This window comes from Aspergillus sydowii (genome assembly GCF_001890705.1).
Source record: "Aspergillus sydowii CBS 593.65 unplaced genomic scaffold ASPSYscaffold_11, whole genome shotgun sequence".
In the NCBI taxonomy this organism is placed as follows: domain Eukaryota; kingdom Fungi; phylum Ascomycota; class Eurotiomycetes; order Eurotiales; family Aspergillaceae; genus Aspergillus; species Aspergillus sydowii.
Genome location: NW_024467869.1, coordinates 802,151 through 818,693, shown reverse-complemented (window position 1 = coordinate 818,693; position 16,543 = coordinate 802,151). Strand labels below are relative to the sequence as shown.

The following is a 16,543-nucleotide window of genomic DNA, read 5'->3' as shown; positions in this document are numbered from 1 at the left end:
AAGGTGACGGTCGGTAGCGTGCTCAATATGCGATTCGGTTGACGGTGTGGACATTCGTTCGGCCAATCCCCGCTCCTTACTATTATAAGAACTGTTTGACGGTGATATCGGACATAATGTGGTGCTACGATGAGTGGAGGTCGACAGCCTGCAGTATTTAATGGGCAAGGAGACCCCCCCGGCTATTGAACTATACATCTACGTCTTTTGCCGATAGCAGTATATCAAAAAAACGCAATGGAGGTTACATTAGAGTCTCGAACAAGAAGTTCCCTGACTGGCCAGCACAATGAACTGGAAGCAGAGCAAAGCATTCAACAACCACAGACCGAAAAGATCGACCATGGAACCCGCAAGGTTACTGGGCTGCGCTGGTTTCTGGTTTGCTCTGCGTTATATCTATCTGCCCTAATGTATGGTCTCGATACAACAATTGCAGCCGACGTTCAGGGTGCTGTGATCAAGACCTTCCCTTCTGATGTCTCCCAGCTGGCTTGGATCGGTGCCGGTTTTCCTCTCGGTTCAGTTGCGGTCATCCTTCCCTACGGCTACGTTTACACGGTGTTTAACATGAAATGGCTATACATAGCAGGAATTGTGCTATTCCAGGCAGGATCCGCAGTTTGCGGTGCCGCACCCACCATGAATGCGCTTATTCTCGGCCGCGTGTTTGCTGGTGCTGGAGGAACTGGCATCTACCTTGGGGGCCTCAATATCATCTCAGCAATGACCGAGAGGCGAGAACGCGGATCATACTTGGCTGGGACTGGGTTCGTCTGGGGCCTGGGTGCAATCCTTGGCCCTGTTGTTGGTGGTAGCTTTTCTGACTCGTCGCCAACTTGGAGATGGGGATTTTACATCAATCTTGTCATAGGCGCCATCACAGCACCAGTATACCTATTCTTCTTACCCTCACTTCATCCGGCTCCAGGAAAGACGATAGGGGAAAGGCTAACGCAATTGGACTATGCGGGCTTCGCACTTAGTGCAGGAATGTGGGTTTCTTTCGCAATGGCTTTCATATCGGCCGGGGGCATCTGGGCTTGGAGCGAGGGCAGGACAATCGCGCTGATTGTCGTGTTCGCCGTCCTCCTCTCGATTTACGCGGCGCAGCAATACTTTTGCATCTTGACCACAGCCCAGACAAGATCTTTCCCAGGCCACCTTCTCAAATCCCGAACCCAAATACTCCTCTACATCACAACAACTTGTGCAAACACCGCAATGTTCTTCACAACCTTCTACATCCCGGTCTACTTCCAATTCGCCCAGAATGATACCTCGCTCATGGCAGCCGTCCGACTTCTCCCCTACCTCCTGGTAACCATAACTTTTAACCTCGCAACCGGCTGGGTATTGCCCAAAGCCAAATACTATATGCCCTTCTGCCTAGTCTCCGGCATCCTTTTGACAATCGCCTCCGCGCTCTTCTTCGTCTACCTCTCGCCATCAATTCCACCTGCACGGGTATACGGCTTCAGCATCCTAATGGGAATCGGCACCGGCCTGACAATGCAACTCGGGTATTCGGTCAGCAGCCTCAAAGTAAACCCCTCAGACATCCTCAGTGCAATCAATATACAAAACGTTGCCCAGATAGGAGCTACCGTGATCTGTCTCGTGGTCGCAAGCCAGGTCTTTCAATCAACTGCGGTACGTAATTTAAACAGCGTGTTAGCTGGTCAGGGCCATGGCCACGGCAACGGCCACAGTCAGACGGAGATCCGTAATGCGGTCTCGGGTGCCCAGAGCGTCCTTTTTGAGTCGTTGGATGGAGAGCTACGTGAGGCTGCGATTTGGGGTATCACTGAGGCGATTCGGCGCGCTTTTATCATTCCGCTTGTTGGGGGTGTGGTGGGTGTGGTGGGTTCTTTGTTCATGAAGAGAGAGAGGTTGTTTGTGTGATTTGGTTGCGATGATCGAATGGAATATATAGGACTATACATGGTATTTATTATCGAGGGAATGTGTCTACTGTCATTACTATAAGGAACATGTTTCCATAATAAATATAATGGTACGTATTCGCAAGTCTTGAAAGAGAGAAGTGTATCACCCTAAAATATACAAAAAATAGAACCATAATGTCATTTCAGTCGTTAAAAAGCAGAGATGGCTATTATTAGTACAGTCGAACGTTGACGCCCTGACCATGGGACACGGTGAGATTCGCTTTAATGATCGGTTGCTCAATTTCCGGCGCACCATTCTCGATTGTCGAAAAGCGCTGCATTAGTTTTACCATTGCGAAGCTTGCTTCCGTGAGTGCGTATTGTTCTAGTCAATTGTTAAAACCATCCATTCCGGTAATCAAGTGAAAAGAGGCGGGGGAGAACTCACGACCAAGACAAATACGAGGACCGCCGTTGAAGGGGAGGAACGCCCAGCCTCGCTTTGAGTTTTCTTCCCAGCGCTCAGGTCGGAAGGAGTCAGCGTCAGTCCCGTAAATGTCCTTGCGGCGGTGCATGGTGTAGACGCTGTAGAGGATTGGCTCGCCCTTTTCAACGAAGAGGGGCGATTTTCCGTCGGGACCGCCGCCTACAGGGAGAGTGGTGTCTTTGACAGCGACCCGGAAGTTGAGAGGCACAGGTGGGACGAGGCGAAGGACTGGTTATTTTGTTAATTGGTTGTTATGGTTGGAACTGTGGCCGAGAGAGCTGCTTACCTTCGTTCAAAAAATGGCGCAGGTACGGGATATCCTTAAGTCTGGCATGAGTGATCTCTCCCTTTGGATTCTGGGCGTCTCCAAATTCTTCGATGATGATTCCGCGAAGTTTATCCCAAACCGCGGGGTGGCGTGCCAGGAGGAAGAATGCAGAACTAAGGAGACTGGCTGTCGTGTCACGGCCTGCTAACAGGATATTGAGCATGTTGTCACGTAACAACTTAGGATCGTCATTATCTTGAGCGAGTGCCTCGGCGAAGATATATCGGCCAGGCTCCTTCTTTTCGGGATGCCTCTTGGCCTCGATAGCTTGGTGGACATAGTAGTCGACGACCTCGTGGACGCGTCGGTTTGCATCGCGGAATTCCTTCGGGTTGATAGTCCAATAGAAGGTTAAAGCCATTGATCGCTTGCTGAGGTACTCAAGCGCCGTGTTGAATGCATCGGCGAAGCCCTGCGCATTTCCAACGGACGACTTTCCAAGCACACTGCCACCTTCCATTGCGCCGACCGACTCACCAAAGAGAAAATGGGTGGCCGAGTCCACGGTCATGAGAAAGAAGAGGTCCTGGATATCGAAAACAGAGCCGTCCTTGGGGATGAGATCGATCATTCGAGAAACATGGCCATCCATGAGATTTAGATCGGCGACCTGACCAAGTCAACGCTGTGGACGATATTGCAGAGAGAGGATGGTCTATTTACCTGATCACGCTGGAACTGGGGTTTCAACATAGCACGACTGTGAGACCAACCCGCACCATCAAGTGTAAAAATGCCATCCCCAAGCGTGGGGTAGAACTCGCGATGCCTGGTTCCCAGACAAAAGTCATTGAACTGGGTAGCCAATATAGCCTTCAGATTCTCCGGCTCAGCAGTTGAAACTGCCGAGCGTCCAAACATGGATTGCCCAAAGGTATAGCCATGCTCATTGTACCGCTCATGGATGTATTCCACCATACGGGTTTCCTTCATTGCCTTGCTGAGGTCAAGGAACGCGCGGATGCCATAGATACCTGTCTGCGCCACAGGAGGGGGTTGACAACCCCATTTTTTGGCGTATCTACGCCGTTGGAGACGTCGATGGATGTTCTGCAGAAACAAAAACGCGACGAATACGGCACCCAATAGGAGGATTGGTGGTGATAACATGATGTCAAGGTGAGAGAGTTGGGTAATAGACGGAGGAATCAGCACGGGGAGCTGAGATACTTTCACAAGTACTTATATACCTAAGCGTCTCATGGAAGGGTCCGCGTGAGCGCATTGGCAATGACCATGACGGATTGGCGGGGCTGAGGCTAGGCAGCTATGGGCGCACTGTCGTATCCAAAAAAGACATTCAAGTGTACCAGAGCAGCCGGAGAGCTGAGGCCCCGGTCGCAAGGTGCCCTCGATCGGGACTAGCGCAGGGCTTCCCCAGTCTCGTTGCAGGGAACCGGGGGGACTTCTCGCCGTTTTCTCCTCCGGCGGCGATCAAGCAGACTATTACTAATACGTCTTCCAAAGGGCTGAACCAAGGACGGGGGAATTTTCATCCGATGGAGGTGGACGGAGTAACACCCATGCTATATATGACTTATGTGGTATCATGGATAGTTATTAACATACAGGATTGATGCTGACCCGATTTCGACACCTCAACCGTGTTTTTGCTCCTCGAAGCAAGGGAGCCATTCTTTCAACGCCTGCCGGAAGTATCCCAGTGACTCCTTCGCACCATCGTTGAAGAGGTTCAAGTCGAAGCAGTGGAAGGCATTGGCCCCGACATGTCCAAAGACTGTGTCCGCATCAGTCTGCACACCGCACTTCGGGATCTCTGACGTAACGTTGAACTTTGGTGAGAACTCCTCGGTCGAAAGCAGACTCAACGTCCTCCAGGGGTCGAATTCACCTTCGGTAAAAAACACATTCGATGGCCGGATAGTCCAGCCGCCAAATACCTCGTTCAGCGTGTCTGCCTGCGGCTCTGAGGGGAGGAGTCCGCTTTCCACGGCATCTGGGAACTGCCGGTTACAGATGTCTTGTTGGTATTCCAGGGTCTGGAAGCGGGAGAGGATGGAGTGGATTCCCACGTTGTTGCTCTGATAGAACCCCCACTCAGTGCAGTACTGCCAAGTCCAGGCGATGGAGTCTGGGCTGGACGTTGGCCCGTTCAACTCGCAAGATGGCGCAGTTGAGTTGTCGAGGCCTCGGCAGTTCGTCTCCATGTTCAGGTTGACCACTTGCGTGAACGGGGGCCATTTAGCCCAACGCTCTGCGATATACTTGTTCCCATGGTGAGGAGCTAGGCCTTCAGGGCCTACAGTCTTATTCGTCACAGGGTCTTGCTCAAGATAATTACAGAAATCACCTAGCGACCCTGAAGGGCCTCCCATGCCGCTGGTTTGGTAGAAGTAGAATAAGGCCCCGAGGGCCGCAGTAAAGTCTCCGTTCGAGTTCTTCTCAGCACCGGCGCCGAAAAACAGCTGTTTGATCGATGCCGCTGTGCGCTCATGCGAGAGCTGGTCGTCGATGTATTCCAACGCGGCGTGGATGTCCTTGGAACAATTGCCGGCACCGTTGCCAACCATCCCCCGATATACCTGGTCATGATAAGAACTCATATTGATCCGCGCCTGAACTGGAGCCGAGGAGGCAAGGGCTGCAAAGATCGTGTCCGGGTATTCCTGACGAGCGAGTGCAGCCCTTATACCGGCATACGAACCTCCCACCATAACCCAGGGAGTTGACTTTGGGGTCAGATCATAATCCTCAAAGGCCGGACGACTGAAATTTTCTGCAAAGGCAGGGATATCGGCGAGAGCCTGGGCGGTGGTAAGATATTTGAAATGCTCCGGTGGCGTCTGATTGGAGACAGGGTATGGCAATGATTCACCATAGTACCTGTTCGTGTTAGCCTGGTCGAACTTCTCGCACTACCGGATGGGAGTAGAGGGGCTAACCGATGCTCCCAGATTATTCCAATCGCCTTGAACTCATCGAGCATTTTACTGAGAAATGTAAGGTCGGATGTGAGTTGCGAAACAGAGAATTCTGCGTTTGATTCCCCGACATCGTACAAGATCACTGGGCCGCCAGGTTCAAAGTAGTCATCATTCACCCAGTATCGATTCTTGTAGGTGCCGACAGATAGATCATCGTGGTTGATAGGGAGCTGCAGTCCAGTAAGCGAGGGCACCTTTCATTTACCAGCATGGAACGGGAGCACACCGAAACATAATCAGGAGAAATACCACTATCGCTAGTCTTCGCAGAGGCAGCATGGGACGACCGGTGACGATCAAGAAAGTGCTCCGGATCCAATCCCAACTCAGCTGAGAGCTGCAACTTTCTTGCCAGGTCAGATCGCAAACCAAGGCCGGCGACAGACTGGGCAAGCAAGGCCACGAGGGCCGTTGAGAGAGACGGGCTGAATCGCATATTGTCTATAGCAAGCAGCAATGGCAGGAAGCGAGGGAAAAAAGGCAAAGACAACAACACACTGTTCGTGAGGCGGTTTGTCCTACCAAGAACACACGCATCGTGGGATCTTGCCGAGGGACGGCACTTTTATACCGAAATCGACCATTGCTGACTGCATCAAGATGACCAGAGCCTCCTGATTCATGAAAACACAGAAAGCAGAGACAGGCAAGTCAGCCGGGCTGTCGGGCTGTGCAAACATCGTGTGCGGTAAGCAGACATGGCCCCCAATGGTGGAGTATCGACAAAACTAAAACTTGGCCCCGATGCCCCCGGGGATAGCGAGTTGGATGGATGACGGAAACAGCTGCTGATGGGTTGTCGCTGTCCCAGCCTCGCCGTGGAATATGGACAATCGAAGAACAATAGCAGCTTTCTAGAACAATACTGGCATTCCTGATCGGCCATGAGGCTGAAAGCAGTGACTGGCTCACAAAGATTTACCCGACGAAAGAAACAACAATAGACCGAAAGACATGGCAGCAGGCAGACTGTTTCTGATCCGAGTTTAGAAGATCCACGAGTTTGGTGAACCCACCATAACAAACAACCCCCCGCAAAAGCCAGACGCGACCATGATGGAGTACGTACTGCCGGGCCGGAAACAACGGAACTATTTTGAGCACGTTGGGATCTTCATTAAGATCATCGTGGCTGGAATGTTGGAAGCTCATCGGAATGTTGCCCTACTCAGCCGGGCGTTACAAAGCCCCTCCATCCTACATGTTAGACTGGGGCTGAATCAGTAAATCCGTCATGCTCTTGGCCTTGAAGTCATAAGAGTAGTTCATCGCCCCTTTGTTCTTGGGCGATCTCACCGTAAATGCTGGACGTCGTACGGGACAGGAGTGCCGATCGCAGTTCACAGCCCTAACTGTGTGGCAGGGTTGAGGCCGATCATAATGCGACTGGCTTACGGAGTACTCCGTGGCCATGTCCGGACTATGGAATAATCAAACAGTGAGCACTCCAGAATCATGTTCAAAAGCAGTGTTCACTTATTGCTCTAGTCTGGCCCTATTGTGTTTCACAGAGATTGGCGCTATGTGGAGTTTGGACTGCAGCCCACTCCGCCTCTTCTGGCTGTCTCATATAGAAAGCTTCTCCAGTGTTCAGGGGTGGAATTGTTGTCGCTGTTCCTAATCACCAAAACCTCAAACATTTCAGGCCCTGAACGGGTTTACGACCAGACTTGCTCAAATGCGATGATACCTTGATTAATCCGACAACCCGCGTTCAAAGAGGCATCGCGACCGGTCATGTTCAGTCCGTCCGCCACTGACACCGGGCTCCTCCGGAATATGCCTGGATCAATCGCCAAGGTCTAAATTAATGCCGTGCAGACAAAATTAGACAAGGGTCATGCCGTCAGAAGTAAACCTCCCGCCGGAGAGGGATTCCACTATTTCGGCGGTTCTGCAGAAGGTGGCAGCCTGTAAAAGCAGACCATACGCCGTAGACCCCCGACAATAGACTATTCTTCAGGCCTAACTAGACACGGAGGTATAGCCTTTCTCGACAGTCCGTCGAGATTGGTGGAACCTCTAAATGAAACGGTGAAGACTTCTAAATGAGAGGGGCCTCACACCCTCCCTGGCCATTTCGAGCCCTACTGATTCAAGAACGGTGGAAACGAATTTAAGCTCCTGGTTTGCCTCAGCGATCGTCGTCTGAAATCAGCAACTGTCACGCACATCATGTTGCCGAAGACTCTGTTTCTTTCTTCCATCGCCCTATGGGCAAAGGCAGCCAATGCGGCTTTTGGCATCGTTGACAACGGTGATTCATACACCATTGATGCCGGCTCTGCAAACCCCCTGAAGTTCACTGTCTCGCAGTCAAGTTGCGATATCACGTCCATCTCTTACTATGCAGCGGAACTTCAGTACCAGAGCACTGGAAGCCATATCGGTTCCGGCCTAGGCTCTGCAACGGTCTCTGCGACTCAAGATGGTAGGAAACTGGAATGGATTTATCGAGAGAATGTGCTGACACTTTGAAGGCGACTATATCAAGGTAACCTGTGAAACTTCGACCCTTACCCAGTACTTCGTCGTCCACAACGGAGACTCTATAATCCACATGGCAACCTATATAACCGCGGGTAAGTTTCCCGTGTCTCAACTCCTGACACGGATCTGACCTATGCAGAGCCCGATATTGGCGAACTGCGATTCATCGCCCGCCTTAACTCGGAGCTTCTACCCAATGAGGAGCCATTCGGGGCTGTCTCGACCACAGCGGACGGCAGCGCTATTGAAGGATCTGATGTGGTAGGTCTCTACGTGAATAGACATGAGAAGATATTTCTAATCGCCGAAGTTCCTGGTCGATGGACAAACTCGTAGCAAGTTCTACTCCAGCGAGCGGTTCATCGATGACCACAGACACTGTAAGTAGTTCCTATGCCATATCTGGATGTTTGCTTACTCTAGTAGGCGTGGCAGGAAGCGCCCACCGTGTTTGCATGATCCTCAATCAATACGAAGGCTCTTCTGGCGGTCCTTTCTTCCGGTATGAATCGTCAAAGCGTGACATTGGTCAATAATAATGATCTTAGTGATATCAACACCAACAATGGTGGCGCTTACACCGCTCTCTACTGGTACATGGTATGTTCAGAAATCAACATCTGTCCTTCTCAGCTACCTTCTCAGCTAACTAGGATAGAACTCGGGCCATGTCCAAACCGAATCCTACCGAATGGGTCTTCATGGCCCGTATTCGATGTACTTCAGTCGAAGCGGCACACCGGGAACAGACATCGACACCAGTTTCTTCGCCAACCTAGATATCAAGGGCTACGTTGCTGCAAGTGGGAGGGGAACTGTCACTGGGACTGCCTCGGGCGCTGACTCTAGCATGGACTGGGTTGTCCACTGGTAAGTCAACGCAATGCAGTCTCAATAAAAGACGAACTACAACTAACTGCGAGCAGGTTCAACGACGACGCTCAGTATTGGACATACACAGCATCCGACGGCACCTTCACCTCCCCCGCCATGAAGCCCGGAACTTACACGATGAAGTACTACCAGGGCGAATTCGCTGTGGCCGAAACCTCCGTCACTGTATCTGCCGGCTCAGCCACGACAAAGAACATCTCCGGCTCAGTCCAGACAGGAACAACAATCTTCAAAATCGGAGAATGGGATGGCCAGTTAGTTCCCTCCCTTCTTCCATTTGTATCCTTTCATAGTCAACTAACATTTGCTCCGATAGACCAACCGGCTTCCGCAACGCCGAAAACCAACTGCGCATGCACCCGTCCGACTCGCGCATGTCCGACTGGGGTCCCCTAACCTACACCGTCGGTTCCTCGTCACTCACTGACTTCCCCATGGCTGTCTTCAAGAGCGTCAACAACCCGGTAACTATCGTCTTCACCGCGACATCCGCGCAGACAGGCGCCGCGACACTTCGCATTGGAACCACGCTTTCCTTTGCTGGTGGTCGGCCGCAGGCAACGGTATACCAACCATCAACCTCGACCCGAGAAGTTGAATGCATGTTGACAAAGTCACAGATCAATAGCTACACCGGGGATGCCCCGGCGGCACCGACGAACCTCAACTCGCGCGGCGTTACTCGTGGGGCGTACCGTGGTCTCGGTGAAGTGTACGATGTTAGTGTTCCTGCTGGGACAATTGTCGAGGGAGAGAATACGGTTTGTTTTGCTTTCTTTTGTTTCTGGGTGCGCACTTGCTGACTTATCTGTGTAGATCACTATCAATGTTATTTCTGGAAGCTCAGGAGACACGTTCCTCAGTCCTAACGTGGTGAGTCTTTCTTATACCTTTGTTATTGTTTTGCCGCTAATCTGTTTAGGTCTTTGACTGCATTGAGCTCTTCCAGTAATAGGCAGTGGCAAGATGTCATTTATTGTCTCTTGATGCTTTTCAAGTAGAAAACATGGACAGTGCGATTGACATTTTGTACATAGTGGCAGTACTTCCGACATGTGTATACACTTCCCGAATATATCCTTCCCGTCCAAGTCCCAAAATTTCCCAGGCCGCGAGTACAAATCAAGCGTAGATGCAAAGGTAGATGAATGCAAATCTATATCTATAGCAGTCACATCATATGCAATCAAACAAAAAAAAAAAAAAAAAAAANGGCGCAAAAAAAAAAAAAAAAAAAAGACAGAATGAATATTGAAATACTCCATCTTCAACTTCACCTTGCCCTCCCTCCCAAAAACAATGCTAACGCGCCAATCCCAACACCACCCATAGTCCAACGCATCCAGTCTTTTCTCATAAAATCAGCAGCCGGTCCAATCAACCCCTTCTCAGAATACTGGTCACCATCACCATCAATCGAATGCACAAGAGCGCCTCTAACCCAGACTCTCCTCACATTCCGATCATCCCCGCTCCACACCCACTTATGCACCTTTTCAGTCCAGGACTCCCAGCCGAAGACATCAACTACAGACTGAGTCTCAGACCCTGAACCAGCTGCAGTTCCAGCAGCGGTTGTAGCCTGCCCGAGCCGAATCAACTGAACATCCCAAAACATCCCCACCTCGAACCCGCCCAATTCGCCATTCATATCAACGACGGCCGCGCCGCCGCGCGTCGCAAGATACAGCGCTTCTTCGACAGAGAGGACTTCCCTCCCCTCCCCGTCCTTCTTTTCGCCTTTCGTTTTCTCATCCCCATCCGCACCCTCGCCCAACTTCGAAGTAGTATGCCTCAACAACCGACTAACAAGGCAAGCCTGCCGCACGGCCTCAAGAATACTAGGACTATATCCCCCCGAAACATCCGTCCCAAGACCAACCGTGATCCCCTTATCAATGAGGTCCCGGACGGGTGCAATCCCCGAGCCCAGCGCTGAATTAGACGCTGGACAGTGCGAGACTTTGGCCTTGCGAGACGCGATGAGTTCCTTTTCTTCGCCGGTGAGGTGCACCGCGTGCGCGAGGATCGTGCGCGGGGTAAGCAGGGAATATGCGTCGTATACGGCAGCATAGGAAGGGCATTCTTGGAAGAGGGAACGGACGAGGGCGCACTCGGATGTGTTCTCTGAGATGTGGGTTTGGATGTGCAGGGGCGGGGTGTGGGATGCTGCGAGGGCGCCGAGGGAGGCGAGCGCCGTGGGCGAGCAGGTTGGGGCAAAGCGAGGGGTGATGATGGGTTTTATGAGGTTGGATTCTGGATCAAGCGTGTGGATGTGGGATATTGTTTCCTCTGTTGCAGATGTGGAGGACTGCGCGGAGTCATCGCGGTAGTACTCTGGGCAGTAGGAGGGGTTGTCCATGCAGACGCGGCCGATGAGAGCACGTTGCCCGCGGGTGTGGCAGAGCATTGCAAGCAGGTTTGTTGCGGCGACGTGAATGGTTGCGAAGTAGGAGGCGCATGTGGTGCCGTTGGCGAGGGTGCGGGAGATGACGGTGTTGTAGGCCGTTCGGGCTTTGGAGAGACTGGACATGGAACTTTCGAGTGGGAATGTATATGTTTCCAGCCAGTCTAGGAGAGTTGAAGAGCCGAAAAGACCTGAATTAGGATATTGAGGCGCGTGGATATGTGTGTCTATCGTTTGTTAACAGGTCTCTTCAAAAATGTCAATATGTATCACATACCGATAAACCCCGGAAAGAAAAACTCATTCTGGTACTCTCTTGTTCGTATAATTTGTACATCAACCCAGCCATTTTCCCTAACAAGTGACTGCAATTCTGCTTCGCTGGCAACACTCCAGTCAAAGCCCTCGATCCGGCCAGTCGACGCTGACACCCAGAGCGCGCCACGATTGACAGACAGCTCGTGCTTCCGGCCGGATTTCAACCGGGGAAGGTCCACGAACGTCCCAAAGAACAGGGTAATTGGCGCCATCTCTACGATTTGTTCCGCCGATATTCAAATCTGCCATGCAGGTCAGCTTGCTGTGTCATGCCGCAAGGGGGGAGCCTACCACGAATCACGATAGCGCCGAGATATCCAGTTTCCACGTGGGTATAAATACAGTTGCCCGCACTTCAATGCCACTGGAAGCTGCTGACGAGCGAGCGGATTATAAAAGAGCTCTTTGAAAATGATACGTTCTCTTTGTGTTCATGCAGTTTGCAGGTCATGTGATGTTTTGTCATGTGCTGCCATATCATACGTGGGAATTCATTTCACACTTGCAGGACCAGAATTTCTTTTCTTTGGTGAGCAAAATGGAGAGGAAACAAAAGGTCTAAATTTATATCCGAGGATAGATAACTTGATGGAGCAGGGTGGCGACCTCCGCAATTTACTGACAGCAACGGCTTCCTCCGATCGGCGCTGATTTGCTGCTGTCGGGGCCCACCGATAGCATCGACGATCTCGTTAAAGTTACGGAACAAAACATTCACAGATAATCTGGCATGAAGTATATTTTAATTAGACTTTTATCATATGCAAAAGCTGTCCAATGCTATGTTGAAGGAACCAATCCAACCAACGCCGGGTCTATCGTGGTCATGTTGAATCTCACACAATGCCACAATAGCCTCCCCAAAAGTGTTGAAAATATAGTAGTCATAAGTCTAATGAAACATGGGTATCATATCTACTCGCTATCCTCGACAGGTCCGCACGTGCAAAACAGGTTCTGGTCTCCGAAGGCTGTGTTTTGTTAGCAATGTTCAACTAAACTTGAAGATCCGAGGTGCTTACCATCGTCCACTCGCGTCACGGAGGGCCAGAACTTCTTCTCAACAAGGTAGGGCAGAGGGTAGGCCGCCGCCTCACGGGTGTATGGGCGATCCCACTTGGTGGCGAGGAGGTCGCGCTGGGTGTGCGGAGCCATTCGGAGGACATTGCCGTCCCGGGGCTGCTCGCCGCTCTCGACGGCTGCGATCTCCTGTCGGATGGAGATGAGGGCGTCACAGAAGCGGTCAAGCTCTGCCTTGTTCTCAGATTCCGTGGGCTCGATCATGAGGGTGTTTGCTACAGGCCAGGACATGGTCGGGGCGTGGAAGCCATAGTCCTGCAACCGCTTGGCAATGTCAATGGCTTCAATACCGCATGTATCCTTGAACTTGCGGACGTCAAGAATGAACTCGTGGGCACAACGGCCGTTGTCATTGGTGTAAAGGATAGGGTAATGTTCCTTGAGACGGGAGAGGATGTAGTTGGCGTTGAGCAGGGTGATCTTAGTCGCGTGGGTCAATCCCTTAGAACCCATCATGTTAATGTAGTTGAAGGTGATGGGAAGGATGCTGGCGCTACCCCAAGGTGCAGCACTGATTGGGGGAGAGGAAGACTCGGAACGCTTGGACTGGAGGTACTCGCTGTTGGGGTGCGACGGCAGGTAGGGACGAAGATGCTCCGCGACACCAATAGGACCGACACCGGGGCCACCACCACCGTGGGGAATACAGAAGGTCTTGTGCAGGTTCAGGTGGCAGACATCGGCACCAATCTCACCAGGAGAGCACAGACCGATCTGAGCGTTCATGTTGGCTCCGTCCATGTAAACTTGACCGCCATGTTGGTGGACAAGTTCGCAAGCCTTCTTGACACCGGGCTCGTACACACCAAATGTACTGGGGTAGGTGATCATGATGGCAGCCAGTTCGTCCTTGTGCTTCTTACACTTGGCCTCGAGGTCGTCAAGATCAAGGTTACCAGTCTTGGTATCACACTTAATCGTGACGACCTTCATGCCGGCCATGGCAGCACTGGCGGGGTTGGTGCCGTGGGCAGAGACAGGGATCAAGCAGATGTTGCGCTTGGCGCTGCCTGTGGCTTCCTGGAACTTCTTGATGACACGCAAGCCGGCAAACTCACCCTGGGCACCAGAATTGGGCTGAACCGTTACCTCGGCCATTCCAGTGATGTCCGCAAGCTGCTGCTCCAAGTCATCAATCATTTGAGTGTATCCCTTGGCGACATCTGCGGGAAGGAATGGGTGCATCTGAGAAAACTCGGGATACGACACGGGAATCATCTCGGTGGTAGCGTTGAGCTTCATCGTGCAAGAGCCGAGCGGGATCATAGAATGGGCCAGAGACAAGTCCTTGGACTCTAGGTGACGAATGTATCGTAGCATCTCGGTTTCAGAGCGGTGGGTGTTGAATACCGGATGAGTGAGATAAGAAGATGTGCGCTCCAGGCTGGCAGGGATGTGAGCCAGGTTGAGCTCCTGCTCAAGGGCAACTTCACCCTTGGCTTGAGAAGCGAAGACCTCGAGGATGGTCTTGATCTCATCGCGGCCAGCGGTCTCATCGAGAGAAACACCGACCTTAGTAGGGGACACGCGTCGAAGGAAAAGTTTCTTCTCGCGCGCAGCTGCAATGATGGCGTCGGCTTCCTGGCTGTTCGCGAACTCCACGGTAACAGTATCGAAGACAGCAGCACCATCCGCAACGTTTGACTTTGCAGGGACATTATAGCCCAAAGCTGCAAGCTTCGCCTGTAAGGCGGTGGTCATGGACATGATGCGCTGAGCAATGGCCTTCAGGCCTTCAGGTCCATGGTAGACTGCGTACATGGCGCTCATGTTTGCAAGCAATGCCTGGGCAGTACAGATGTTGCTGGTAGCCTTTTCACGGCGAATGTGCTGCTCTCTGGTCTGGAGTGCCAGTCTGAGAGCACGGTTACCCAGGCGGTCCTTGGAAACACCAACAACACGACCAGGAACCTTGCGCTTGTACTTGTCAGCACAAGCGAAGAAAGCGGCGTGAGGGCCACCATATCCCATGGGAACACCAAATCTCTGGGCGTTACCAAAGGCAATGTCTGCACCAAACTCGCCCGGTGCCTTCAGAAGCGTCAAAGCGAGCAAATCGGTGGCAACGCTGAAGGTACCGCCAGAGGAGTGAATAGCATCGCTCAGAGACTGGTAGTCGTATATACCACCCTCGGTATCAGGGTACTGTGCCATAACACCGATCAGGTGCTCTCCATGGTCTTTTACGAGCTGGAAGTCATTGGCCAGGATGTCTCCAACAACGAGGTTGATTCCAAAGCCTTCCGCACGAGAGCGCATGACTGCAATGGTCTGAGGGTGGCACAAATGGGAGACAACGTATGTCTTGTCGGCCTTCTTCTGCTTGCTGGCGGGCATTGTAGCGAAAGACATAGTCATGGCCTCAGCGGCGGCAGTACCCTCATCCAAAACCGAAGCGTTGGCGAATGGGAGACCTGTCAGATCCGCGGTCAAGGTCTGGAAGTTCAGGAGCGACTCCAGACGACCCTGGCTGATTTCCGGCTGGTAAGGAGTGTAGCTAGTGTACCAGGCAGGGTTTTCCAGGACATTGCGGAGAATCACCGGAGGCACAATCGTAGGGTAGTAACCAGCACCAATGTATGTCTTTCCAGAAACGTCGATATTTTCCCGGTACTTGTCCAACAACTTCAGCATATCCGTCTCGCCCAGACCTCTGTGAACACTGCTACGAGGTAGCCCCTCGTCGGCGCTTGCACGTGCAACATCCAGGTTCTTCTCAGACAGAACATCCGGCGGGAGCACCTGCTTGACGAATTCGTCGAGGGATGCAACTGGAGGGTCGAGGACTGCCAGCATATCTGCTGCGGCCTCCGGCGAGGGCCCTATATGACGTCGGGGGAAGGTATCTAGCGGTTGGTAAACATCGCGAGGGTGAGGAACACCGTGATCCGCCAACGAGCTTGTATAAACAGGCCGCCGGGATGAGTGCGACTGTTGTGTTGTTGTGTGCAGGGCACGGTATGCGGGGAGGAGTCGGCTCCGCACAGGAGCAGAGGGAACTGTGCGCAATGGAGCGCGCAGTGCGAGCTGGCGAGAGCCGCGCAAGCACCAAGACGCAGCCATCGTTGAACGAGGGGTCAAGGGGGTAGCTCGTCAGCAGTAGGAAGCTCTATCGGGGATGTGAAGGGATAAGTCGAGCGCTTATCGCGACGGCATAGGCGGCGACCGACGCAATTGAGTGAAGAATGAGTGAGAGAGGAGAGGATAGCGAGAAAAAGGAGGATTGAAGCTGGGAAAAAAGAGAGAAAAAGAAATGAAGCCGAGCAGAGGTCGAGAAAAGTGACGATGATGATGTACTATGGAAAGGCCGACGGGAAACTGCCCGTGCCCCCATTATCAGCCCCGAGCCGGCCGCTGATTGGCCACCGATAACGGCGCTCACAGGCTTATCGCTCTTTCCGCGGGAAGGCAAAGACTCTGCCGGAATACAATTTTCGTCTCCTCCACCCCGACCGGGGCCTGCTGCTGGTAGCGAGGGGTAGCTCTCACAAGGTCTTTTTGTGTCAGAGTCAACTGGATTCTCTCCGGCTCAATAATCGGCATCCAGTTGGCGATGGGCGGAGTGCAGTCCTCTCGCCGCGGGGAGCAATGACATCACCCACTTCACCCTACAAATCGTACGACCATGACCGATTAAGCACTCTACTTTGAATAAACGGGTTCATTTGGTGGTTGTCTTTAAATCACATCTACAATATACCG

General features: G+C 52.2%; 6 protein-coding genes across 6 annotated transcripts; 2 read left to right on the top strand and 4 right to left on the bottom strand.

Annotated features, from left to right (window-relative positions):
* Positions 1 to 237: 237 nt before the first annotated feature.
* Positions 238 to 1,905, top strand: ASPSYDRAFT_71360 (uncharacterized protein; the record flags this gene model as incomplete). Its single annotated transcript, XM_040850577.1, has 1 exon — positions 238 to 1,905. The coding sequence occupies one exon, from the start codon at positions 238 to 240 to the stop codon at positions 1,903 to 1,905; it is 1,668 nt and encodes a 555-aa protein (XP_040699499.1).
* A 57-nt stretch (positions 1,906 to 1,962) lies between these two features.
* Positions 1,963 to 4,108, bottom strand: ASPSYDRAFT_48909 (cytochrome P450). Its single transcript, XM_040847733.1, has 4 exons — positions 3,371 to 4,108; positions 2,666 to 3,317; positions 2,341 to 2,607; positions 1,963 to 2,277 (listed from the first exon to the last, which is right to left on the bottom strand). The coding sequence occupies exons 1-4, from the start codon at positions 3,815 to 3,817 to the stop codon at positions 2,123 to 2,125; spliced, it is 1,521 nt and encodes a 506-aa protein (XP_040699498.1). The 5' UTR covers positions 3,818 to 4,108; the 3' UTR covers positions 1,963 to 2,122.
* ASPSYDRAFT_60593 (putative serine peptidase, family S28) lies at positions 3,880 to 6,088 on the bottom strand (the record flags this gene model as incomplete). The annotated part of the gene is made up of 5 exons (XM_040849872.1): positions 3,880 to 3,888; positions 4,018 to 4,068; positions 4,435 to 5,551; positions 5,611 to 5,846; positions 5,879 to 6,088. The coding sequence occupies 5 exons, from the start codon at positions 6,086 to 6,088 to the stop codon at positions 3,880 to 3,882; spliced, it is 1,623 nt and encodes a 540-aa protein (XP_040699497.1).
* A 1,739-nt stretch (positions 6,089 to 7,827) lies between these two features.
* Positions 7,828 to 9,988, top strand: rglA (putative rhamnogalacturonase B; the record flags this gene model as incomplete). The annotated part of the gene is made up of 12 exons (XM_040842725.1): positions 7,828 to 8,083; positions 8,133 to 8,234; positions 8,282 to 8,403; positions 8,453 to 8,522; positions 8,569 to 8,644; positions 8,691 to 8,742; positions 8,801 to 9,012; positions 9,069 to 9,290; positions 9,353 to 9,599; positions 9,657 to 9,797; positions 9,853 to 9,909; positions 9,959 to 9,988. The coding sequence occupies 12 exons, from the start codon at positions 7,828 to 7,830 to the stop codon at positions 9,986 to 9,988; spliced, it is 1,587 nt and encodes a 528-aa protein (XP_040699496.1).
* A 321-nt stretch (positions 9,989 to 10,309) lies between these two features.
* Positions 10,310 to 11,973, bottom strand: ASPSYDRAFT_158137 (chlorohydrolase family protein; the record flags this gene model as incomplete). Its single annotated transcript, XM_040842706.1, has 2 exons — positions 10,310 to 11,670; positions 11,721 to 11,973. 2 exons carry the CDS (start codon positions 11,971 to 11,973, stop codon positions 10,310 to 10,312), a joined length of 1,614 nt encoding a protein of 537 aa, XP_040699495.1.
* A 501-nt stretch (positions 11,974 to 12,474) lies between these two features.
* On the bottom strand, positions 12,475 to 16,125 carry ASPSYDRAFT_48903 (glycine decarboxylase subunit P). The gene is made up of 2 exons (XM_040847732.1): positions 12,784 to 16,125; positions 12,475 to 12,732 (listed from the first exon to the last, which is right to left on the bottom strand). Exons 1-2 carry the CDS (start codon positions 15,902 to 15,904, stop codon positions 12,677 to 12,679), a joined length of 3,177 nt encoding a protein of 1,058 aa, XP_040699494.1. The 5' UTR covers positions 15,905 to 16,125; the 3' UTR covers positions 12,475 to 12,676.
* Between the last annotated feature and the right edge of the window lie 418 nt (positions 16,126 to 16,543).

What these genes read in the sequence shown, in the direction of transcription:
- ASPSYDRAFT_48909 (XM_040847733.1), bottom strand. Translation starts at nt 3,817, where the DNA reads ATGTTATCACCACCAATCCTCCTATTGGGTGCCGTATTCGTCGCGTTT. An exon ending in CCCAGTTCCAGCGTGATCAG is followed by an intron (nt 3,318 to 3,370) that starts GTAAATAGACCA and finishes TGACTTGGTCAG; the next exon opens with GTCGCCGATCTAAATCTCAT. An exon ending in GCGCCATTTTTTGAACGAAG is followed by an intron (nt 2,608 to 2,665) that starts GTAAGCAGCTCT and finishes CAAAATAACCAG; the next exon opens with TCCTTCGCCTCGTCCCACCT.
- ASPSYDRAFT_48903 (XM_040847732.1), bottom strand. Translation starts at nt 15,904, where the DNA reads ATGGCTGCGTCTTGGTGCTTGCGCGGCTCTCGCCAGCTCGCACTGCGC. An exon ending in CGTGACGCGAGTGGACGATG is followed by an intron (nt 12,733 to 12,783) that starts GTAAGCACCTCG and finishes AACAAAACACAG; the next exon opens with CCTTCGGAGACCAGAACCTG.